Source organism: Piliocolobus tephrosceles, chromosome 4 (genome assembly GCF_002776525.5).
Source record: "Piliocolobus tephrosceles isolate RC106 chromosome 4, ASM277652v3, whole genome shotgun sequence".
NCBI classification, from domain to species: domain Eukaryota; kingdom Metazoa; phylum Chordata; class Mammalia; order Primates; family Cercopithecidae; genus Piliocolobus; species Piliocolobus tephrosceles.
Window position 1 is genome coordinate 16,328,521 of NC_045437.1, and position 10,387 is coordinate 16,338,907.

General features: G+C 43.6%; 1 protein-coding gene across 1 annotated transcript in view; it reads right to left on the minus strand.

Annotated features, from left to right (window-relative positions):
* MYO10 (myosin X) overlaps nt 1–10,387 on the minus strand; it is a 276,760-nt gene that overhangs the window by 111,923 nt on the left and 154,450 nt on the right. Inside the window, exons 4-8 of the mRNA XM_023218261.2 lie at nt 9,246–9,380; nt 7,537–7,661; nt 6,518–6,531; nt 6,314–6,398; nt 5,328–5,431 (exon numbers count right to left, since the gene is read on the minus strand). Coding sequence (XP_023074029.1) covers nt 5,328–5,431; nt 6,314–6,398; nt 6,518–6,531; nt 7,537–7,661; nt 9,246–9,380 — 463 coding nt within the window. The remainder of the gene's footprint in view (nt 1–5,327; nt 5,432–6,313; nt 6,399–6,517; nt 6,532–7,536; nt 7,662–9,245; nt 9,381–10,387) is intronic.

The following is a 10,387-nucleotide window of genomic DNA, read 5'->3' on the forward strand; positions in this document are numbered from 1 at the left end:
TCAACAAATGGTATGTCTGAAAGGGTGACAGGGGAGGCTATTTTGGGCACAGTAAATTACAAGTAAGTAACTCAATAATAATTGTTTTTTCCCCCGAGACAGAGTTTTGCTCTTGTTGCCCAGGCTGGAGTGCAACGGCACGATCTCGGCTCACCACAACTTCTGCATCCCGGGTTCAAGCGATTCTCCTGCCTCAGCCTCCCGAGTAGCTGGGACTACAGGCATGCGCCACCACACCCAGCTAATTTTGTATTTTAAGTAGAGACAGGGTTTATCCATGTTGGTCAGGCTGGTCTTGAACTCCTGACCTCAGGTGATCCGACTGCCTCAGCCTCCCAAAGTGCTGGGATTACAGGCATGAGCCACGAGCCTGGCCGGGTAACTCAATAATAATATATTACATAATATTATGCTTTATTAAGTAATTTATGTTATTTTAAAAATACGTTATAATATAAAATTGGCTGACCATCCAAGTTTTCCAACACTGAAAGAGACTGACATTTCCAAGTTTTGCAACATTAAAGTACAAAGTTGGTCCTTTAAATTTTGATGAAATCTGACTCATGATGAATGAATTCACGCATGCATACACAAGGTCACACACCATTCAAACCCCAAGGATATACCCAGGAAGGTCCATGCAGTCAGGAAACCCCAGCCCTGATCAATGCCAGACACACTGTAAATGTTCAATATTTGTGGAGTAAGAGAATAAACAGATGATCACTCAGCAAAGACTCCTGTTACTTTGTACACATTTCATCAGCCACCATCCTGGTGGGCCAAATGCAAGCAATAAAATAAACTAGTTGTTACCACTGGCTTGCAATAGCTTTTCATCCTGACCTAACACTTTAAGATGCAATTTGAAGGGCTGTATAAGAAATGCCTATGACGTTTAGCATAGGTTCATTGCCTCTGCTCCAGGAAAAACCAAGTCTCTCCTAAAACTGTTCAGAATACCTCATTGGTACTTTTCTGTATTAATGTTTATTGTGACCAATGGTAAATTTTAAAATTACATTAAGGCAAATTCTCAATGAAATAAGCAAAATTCTTAAAAGGTCCTACTGCCAGAATACACTAACATTAAAGTTGATATAAAGAATCATGTTTTTTGTTTTTGAGACAGGGTCTTAACTCTGTCATCCAGGCTGGAGTCCAATGGCATGACCATGGCTCACTACAGCCTCGAACTCCCTGGGCTCAGATAATCCTCGCACCTCCAAGGTAGCTAGGACTACAGGTACGCCACAATGCCTGGCTAATTTTGTTTATTTTTTCGAGATGGAGACTGGCTGTGTCACCCAGGCTGGGGTGCAGTGGCACAATCTCAGCTTACTGCAACCTCCACCTCCTGGGTTCAAGCAATTCTCCTGTCTCAGACTCCCGAGTAGCTGGGACTACAGGCATGCGCCACCATGCCAAACTAATTTTTGTAGTTTTAGTAGAGATGGGGTAGTTTAGTAGTTTAGTAGACCATCTCCCAGACTCAAGCCATCCTCCCACCTCAGCCTCCCAAGTAGGTGGGATTACATGGGTGTGCCACTACACCCAGCTAATTTTTGTATTTTTTTGTAGAGACGGGTTTTTGCCATGTTGCCTAGGCTGGTCCTGAACTCCTCTGCTCAAGTGATCCGCCCACCTTAGCCTCCCAAGTGCTGAGATTACAGGCGTGAGCCACCGCACCCCACCTATCCCCCAATTTTTGATTCTCATAGGTTTGGGAGGAGAAAATTATATTGTATAGAAAAGAATGTATTTTCCTCCTTCTTTCCCAAAAGTTATACTTTTTTTTTCTTTTTCTTTTTCGCTGCACTGCTTAGAATTTCCAGTACAAGGTTAAAGAGTAACGGGTTAAATTTTGCTATTATTATAGCAAAAATGTCATGTTTGTGATGTTAATAAACATCAGCTAAGTTTTCATTGATATACCTGCCAGACTAACACTAAAAAGTAATTGCAAATTAGACATTTAAGGATCTATAAATATCTGTTCTAAGTAGAATACATTTGTCAGGTATGCTCATTATGTCAATTTCATGTATAAATTTCTCTTCCTTTCTAGATGACTGACACATCCTTTTGTCATAAAATCAAATTTCAAATGCCAAAACCTATTACTTCCATTTAGCAATAAAAGCTAGCAATCACTGAGGGGAAGCCAACTTCCAGAAGTTTACTTGTAGCTGACAAAAAGAACAGACAGTTCTGAAGTGGAAAACGATGTCCCGAGAGAACACAGATACCACCAAAGTATCTGATTTCTCAGGGCCTTCCCAGGACAAGGGAGCTGCCACTGCCAAGTGATCCCTAGCGGTCAGCAAGCGAGCTCGCAGGTGACGGGACCTGCAGTGACACTGCCATGTGGATAATCAGGCGTCTTGTCTGACTTCTTTTATCACAAATTATTGTTCTTTACTTCAAGAAAGAAACAAGAAATAAACAAAATAGGAAAATAACCCGGAGACAAGTCTTTTTTTTTTTTTTTTTTTGGTCCTGCTCCTCAAAAACGAGAATGAGAATTTATTTTAATATATCATCTTTTCAGCAGACAGTAATAAATGAACCGTGGTGGAAGGTTTGAGTAGTGAGAGGTCTAAAGGGCCAATATAAAATTGGAAAAGATAATTAAAAGACTTAGAAAAACACTTCATAAAACCCAGTGTGCAAGGCCAAATCCCACAACTCTGCAGGCAGATACCAAAAGGTGCTGTCTGCAAGAGGCTTTTTGTTGACAGGTTAGAAGACAGAAGAGATAGAGTGAGAAACCGCTCTGCATTAAAAATGGCAGGTTGTGACATCTTTAAAAGGGAGGCAGAGTGGAAAACAATCACGTATTATAGCCTAGTCTGTTTGGAATTTCATTTTCAACTTAAGGAGACATATGTTAGCCATAGAGAAATGATACATGATTTATATCCATTTGTTAAAAATACTTTTGATTTCATTCCACAGGCAGTTCTAACAAATAATCTATGAGAATGAAAGGAAATACAGAATGAAGAGCTGTTAGTCTTCCAGCAGCAGCCTAGGAGGTGGAATCTGAGGTGCACTGAAACCAGGTATTACCTGCCTCGCGGTTTAGAGAGTGGGATCCAGAGTCAGGCTGTGTATGGATATGGGCTGCACCAGGTACTGGGTAAGGTCAGGATGGTCACTAACTTCTCTGAGTCTTAGAATGCAGACAACCATACTTCCTACCCTCAGAGGATTGTTGAGAGTGATTGGAAAGTAAACTCCACATGAAGTTCGGAACAGTAAGTGCCCACTAAATGTCAGCTGCATTTGTGATGACTAGAATGATAATAATAATGACTCGATCCTAGGTGCATTACATCTAACTATTGTTTTTTTTTTTTTTTTTTTTTTTTGACGGAGTCTTGCACTGTCACTGGGCTGGAGCGCAATGGTGCAATCTCGGCTCACTGCAACCTCCGCCTCCCAGGTTTAAGCAATTCTCCTGCCTCAGGTTCCCAAGTAGCTGGGACTGCAGTAGCCCACCACCACACCCGGCTAATTTTTTTCTATTTTTTGTAAAGACGGGGTTTCACTATGTTTGCCAGGCTGGTCTCGAACTCCTGACCTCATGATCCACCTGCCTAGCCTACCAAAGTGCTGGGATTACACGCATGAGCCACCATGCCCGGCTGCATCTAACTGTTCTAATAAGGGCTCTGGGAAAGAACTTAAGATCACAGTGATGAAATCTCCTGGCCAGACTCGATTGGGTGGGGCTGTTCGTAATGTTCGATGACTGGGCTATCTTAAATGCAGATACCTTGTAACAAAGCCCTTCCAAGACACCGTGGCATGCCACAAGGCAGAGACAGGATGACTAATGCTCATGCAACCAGAAACGGCTATCACAGACCACGAGGACCGGATGATACCTTAACAGTGAGACAGCCAAATGCTTAGGCAGCTAAAATGGGGTCCCCGGGGAGTCTCCAATCGTTCCAAGAATGTTTACATTAGATGCTTTTGGGTCGATGAGGGAACCTGCCCAGGGCTTGTCTGGGCATCCCACAGTGGACTTGGAGCCTGACATGCACACTGGGGGAAGTGGGCGGGGCCACGGGGACTTCTTCCGTGGGGAAGAGAAGCCTGCTCTCTTCCGCTCCTCTAGTGACCTGGGAATCAACATGTGAGGCGGGGGCCTGTTAGCAGGAACCCCTCACTTTGCTGCGGGTTTTTTCCTTTCTTTCGTTTTTTGTTTTTTTGAGACGGAGTCTCGCTCTGTCGCCCAGGCTGGAGTGCAGTGGCCGGATCTCAGCTCACTACAAGCTCCGCCTCCCGGGTTTACGCCATTCTCCTGCCTCAGCCTCCCGAGTAGCTGGGACTACAGGCGCCGCCACCTCGCCCGGCTATTTTTTGTATTTTTTAGTAGAGACGGGGTTTCACCGTGTTAGCCAGGATGGTCTCGATCTCCTGACCTCGTGACCTCCCAAACCTCCCAAAGTGCTGGGATTAGAGGCAGGAGCCACTGCGCCCAGCCATTTTCCTTTCACCTAATAAAACCCTACTCTACTCACCCTTCAACGTGTCCGTGTGCCTAAGTTTTCCTGATCGTGTGACAAGACCCCGGGTTTTAGCTGAACATAGGAGCAAAATTCTGCAACAGTCACCTGGGCCAATGGCTGGCAGATTTGTTTTTAGCTACAGAATTTGTTTTTCAAAGAAATCTTACTTGTAAGCCACAAAATGGAGGATCTGGGGGTTCCAGAGTGAAGGCCATGATTTGGGGGGGTGTTGGGGGCTGGAAGATGCACTTTCTGAACACACTGTCCCAAGTAAACCACCCATCTGCCCTGAATGACACAACACTCACTCATCTTCTAAGGAAAGAAGAGTCCTCTCAAATCCCTTTCAGCCTGGAACTTGGAACAAGAAGGAAATACCTATTCTCACCTACTGGCCCAAATGTAATTACTTCTATTTCTATTTTAAAAAATATTTGGAAACAGAAAATGAAATTTATCACTCTTAATAGGGTATCTGATATCTTTTTTTTTTTTTTTTTTTTTGAGACAGTCTTGCTCTGTCGCCTGATCTCAGCTCACTGCAAGCTCCGCCTCCCGGGTTCCCGCCATTCTCCTGCCTCAGCCTCCCGAGTAGCTGGGACCACAGGCGCCCACCACCTCGCCCGGCTAATTTTTTTGTATTTTTAGTAGAGACGGGGTTTCACCGTGTTAGCCAGGATGGTCTCGATCTTCTGACCTCGTGATCCGCCCGCCTCGGCCTCCCAAAGTGCTGGGATTACAGCCACTGCACCCAGCCAGTGTCTAATATCTTAATAGGGAAAAAATTCAAAAGTAACTTACAATAACTTCCCTAAAGGATTCCTGGTCACTGATTGTCTTGTCTTCCACACATCCAGACTGATTCAAGTAGTGGTAGTTTTCCGGTGTAGATAAATAAAATTCTTCTACAGGAAGACAAAGAAAAACACGACGTCACAGTTGTCCAGGACAAGATGAAATTCAGAGTTTTCACTCTGATTTTTTTAAGTATCTATATAATTCTCTGCTCCTAACAGTCTCCCATAAAGATAATAAAGTTCCCTCTTAGTTATCATCTAGGGAAAATAGAAAACAATTAGTGAAATGAAATGAGATGATTAAAAACAGTTACTGAAAGAACATGATGAGGATCCTGTTTTACTGTTTTCTCTTTAAAAATCTTTTTTTTTTGAGATGGAGTCTAGCTCTGTTACCCAGGCTGGAGTGCAGTGGTATAATCTCAGCTCAACGCAACTTCTGCCTCCTAGGTTCAAGTGATTCTCCTGCCTCAGCCTCCTGAGTAGCTGGGATTACAGGCGCGAACCACCATGCCTGGCTAATTTTAGTGTTTTTCGTAGAGACGGGGATTCACCATGTTGGCCAGGTTGGTCTCGAACTCCTGATCTCCAGTGATCCGTCTGCCTCGGCCTCCCAAAGTGCTGGGATTACAGGAATGAGTCACTGCACCCGGCCAAAAATCAAATATTTAGAAATTAACTTTATTCCGGGTGGTTGAAAAGTGAAACCGGCTGTAATATGTTACATATTTTCCATAAACATCCTTTACATTAAAAATGTACCAAGACTCAAAAAAAAAAAATCCAAGGTTTCTCTATTGATAATTTTCTCCCTCTATTATTTCTCCCTACTGTAAATTCAGCATCTTTTTGGTGTTCGCATAATGTACATTTCATTGCTATCTGTGGAATGTCAACATTAAAACAGATGTCCTCTCATATACTGACGTCTATTTAAACGGAAAATGAGTTGCTAGTTCGCATTACCCAGCTGTCGTCCCACTCACTCACCTCTTTCTTCATGTTCCAGCCCTGCCAGCAGCGCATAAAATATGTGATAATTCCTCTCCCCGGGATTTTGCCTTACTACTCGGTTCTGGGAAGATAAATCAGATTTACATGCAGAGACGTTTCCTGTGCTTAATTTACACAAACCAATAATTTCTGAAAATTGTTATTATGGAAGAAAATGTGGATTAAATCACGTTTACTTACTTTTTCTAATAAATCTTCATGTGAAAAGTAATGGCAAGTCAAGGAAAAAAACAAAGCTATGCCATCCTCAACTAGTCTTTCATTTTCTATTCTTTGCTGCCCAAATAATTACAGCTCCCTGTTCCTTTGACACAGAAGCTTCCAGTGCCAACAGACAAGCAAACAAAGCATAGACTATTTCATCTAAATCCAATTCCAGGCTTGACACATGGTACCCTGTCAGGTACCTAACTAACTGCCACAGCTGATTTCAAACAACTATCTGAGGTTTAATGATGAATTCAATGTTTCAGATTATGGAAATTATATCAGACATTTATAAAACAAATATGGTTCTTTATTTCACAGAAGCAATTTTTTATTTTATTTATTTTATTTTATTTATTTGTTTGATTTTATTTATTTATTTTTTTGACAGTGTCTTGCTCTGTCACCCAGGCTGGAGTGCAGTGGCGCGATCTCGGCTCACTGCAACCTCTGCTACCCGGGTTCAAGTGATTCTCCTGCCTCAGCCTCCCAAGTAGCTGGGATTACAGGCACACGCCACCATGCCTGGCTAATTTTTGTATTTTTAGTAGCGGTGGGGTTTCACCTTGTTGGCCAGGCTGATCTCCTGACCTCAAGTGATCTGACTGCCTCGGCCTCCCACAGTGCTGGGATTACAGGCATGAGCCACTGCCCCCGGCCACACAGAACAATTTTTAAAAATTGTTTTATTTTTTTAAGAGACAGGGTCTTGCTATGTTGCTCAGGCTGGCCTCTAACTCCTGGGCTCAAGCAATCCTCCTGCCTCAGCCTCCCAAATAGCTGTAACTATAGGCACATACACCACGTCCAGCTCATAGAAAAATTAACAGGTAAAGTATACTAACATTAGAGCAATAACTAACTGCTCTAATTCGTTCAAGAACCAGAGAAAGAAACGTTTCACATTCTTTTTCAATGCTTATAATTAGTGAGAACAGTTTCCACTTAGAGAATCAAATACTATAGATAAAAAAATAAATGAAAGAGGATACAATCTACAATTCTCCCGCCCTGAATATTTCCTTTCTGACAGATGTTCAGCTGAACAAACTTCCCAAAGCGACTAGAGTTGTTGTTGTACACGGTCTTCGCGTTGCCGAAAGCTTCCATGATGGGGCTGTGAAGACAACGAGGGCAGCAGACAGCGTTAATAAGGACAGGTCTGAAGATAGCAACAGCACTTCTCACAAATGTCAAAATACACAACTGCGAGAAAAATCTGAAACCAAAAGGACTGAGGGTGACAACGTTTATTTCCAGAAGAGCCAGATTTTCAAAATGCTTGTTGAAATGGGTTCATCCGCATACCCATCTTAGCGAGTACAGCTGTGCTGCCAGTGGAGGCCACAGAGTTAAGGGGACCACAATGGCTCGTTCCTGCACAAGTGAGTGTGGCCTTACATGCACAATCCAGGGACTACACAGAAAAAGCCCCCACCCCAGTTATAGAAACTGAAGAAATTCCAGTCCTGGAAATTTCACCTATTTGTTGTATGTCCCCGGGGGCAACTCATTTAATTTATTTGGGTCTTTTCCCAGTGTAAGATGGAGTTAGACTAGATCGGGGCCGGCAAACTTTTTCTGGAAAGGACCAGACAGTAAGTGTTTTAGGCTTTGCAGACCATGGGGTCTCGGTTGCAACTACTCAGCTCTGCCACTATAGCCTAAAAGCAGCTGTAAACACTACTCATGAGTGTGGCTGGGTTCCAATAAAACTTTATTTATAGAAACAGATTACAGGAGGAAGATGAAGTTCTGGAGACAGATGGCAGCGATGGTTGCATAACAACGTGAATGTACTTAATGCCAAGGCCACCGCTCTGTACACTGAAGAATAGTTAACACACATTTAGTGCTAGGTATATTTTACCACGGTTTTTAAATGGAGAGTATACATGCTAAAAAACAAAAACAGGCTGCAGGATACAGGCACGAGGCTGTGGTTTGCCGACCCCTGGACAAATCTCTAAATCATAGGATGTATAAAGTCTCTACTGGTTCTGAGGTCTTACAAGGCACAAACCATCTATCAGGCCATGACATATTTGATACAACAACGTGGGTGACACCTAGCCCTCTTTCTAAGTTCTGAGGCTCCCTGTTATAGAATGCATCACGGATCTTCTGCACACAAGAGGTCCGTTCTGCTCATGTTAAGCCTCCAAACAGTGGACGCTGAAGTGAACCCTGCTCGTCTCCACACTAAACCCCCTTTTACACAGTGGCTGGGGGTTGACCTTTCTGCTGCTGACAAGGCCTCCAGAAAGCTAGTCAAGTGTATTCTTCTCCGTAAACTCCAATACAAGTGCCTTAGGATCTGATCCAGGTGCTTCAAAAACACATGAAGCTGGAGTCAAAGGCTCTCGGTAGGAAGGAGGCTGCAGACGGCCATTGGGTGCCACTTGGTCCCCATTTCAGACCTGGCCTGACGATGAAGGGGCAGGCTGCAGATGGCCATTGGGTGCCACTCGGTCCCCATTTCAGACCTGGCCTGACGATGAAGGGGCAGGAGGCAGAAGGAGTTGCTTGTGGGCTCATCAGATATGACTATGTGCATGGCAAGACCTTTTCTTCAGGAATTGTAAAAGAGAAGTCAAGAAAAAGAGAAACGCGACTAACTAATTTTAACTCTTCCTTAAATAAGCCATACCATAAGGAAAGTGACTCCTATTAGTTGGAAACAAAATCAATAAACAAATACCTGCTTTCAAGAATGGCTCGTTCAACACAGGATGTCTTCTCCTTTAAGGACAATTCCAAAGACTGTTGACTGATGACTGACAGAAACTTGAGGATCAATTTAGTGCTTTCGGTTTTACCTGCCCCACTTTCACCACTGAAAGATAAAATGCAAAAGTTTGTGCTTCTAACTATAATTAAAAACAAACAAACAAAAACAGCTTTGGTCAATGGCACCGTAATTACTCAATGGAACAATGGTAGAAAGGTGGGAAAAGGGAGATCAAAATGCCTGTTTCCAAAGAGCTGAGTTAAAAGAAAGCAAAAGTCCTTTCTCCTGCTGGCCACACTGTGTCTGGCCTTACTCGCCTCTTTTGGCAAATGAGGCAAACAGAACTGCCTTTTCCTAAGGAAAGTTCATAAGATGGATGGTGCTTTACAGGGAAGGTAAGCTCTGGGAGACAGGAATATTCGTTTCGTTCATCCCAAACACCTCCACCGTGTAAACATTTGGTTAAATGCATGAGCTCACTAACATGATCTGTCTGGGAAACTTAAAGCAGGTACAAGTGCATAAAAATGCAATCATTCATGAATATCATTGAGGGCACAAGGCAATGACCCTGCGGGTACACAACCCACACTGAATCATGTTATTCTCACAATAATCCATGAGGGAAGCAGGGCTGAGTGTCCGAGTCGGACTCTTAACGCCAGGTCTGCCCGATGCAAAGTCCTGCTGAGGTCACGTGTTAGTGATAGTTAAGGACAAGTGAACAAAAAATCCAGAAGGAAGAGAGGCAAAGGACAGATGTAAATAAGGGATGAATTATGACTTAAGAGACTGGCAAACATTAGTCAGGCCAGGAAAGCACAGAAGCCACAGAAGCTGGGAAAGATTCTTTTTTTTTTTTTTTTTTGAGACGGAGTCTTGCTCTGTCGCCCGAGCTGGAGTGCAGTGGCCAGATCTCAGCTCACTGCAAGCTCCGCCTCCCGGGTTTACGCCATTCTCCTGCCTCAGCCTCCGGAGTAGCTGGGACTACAGGCGCCCGCCACTTCGCCCGGCTAGTTTTTTTTGTATTTTTAGTAGAGACGGGGTTTCACCGTGTTAGCCAGGATGGTCTCGATCTCCTGACCTCGTGATCCGCCCGTCTCGGCCCCCCA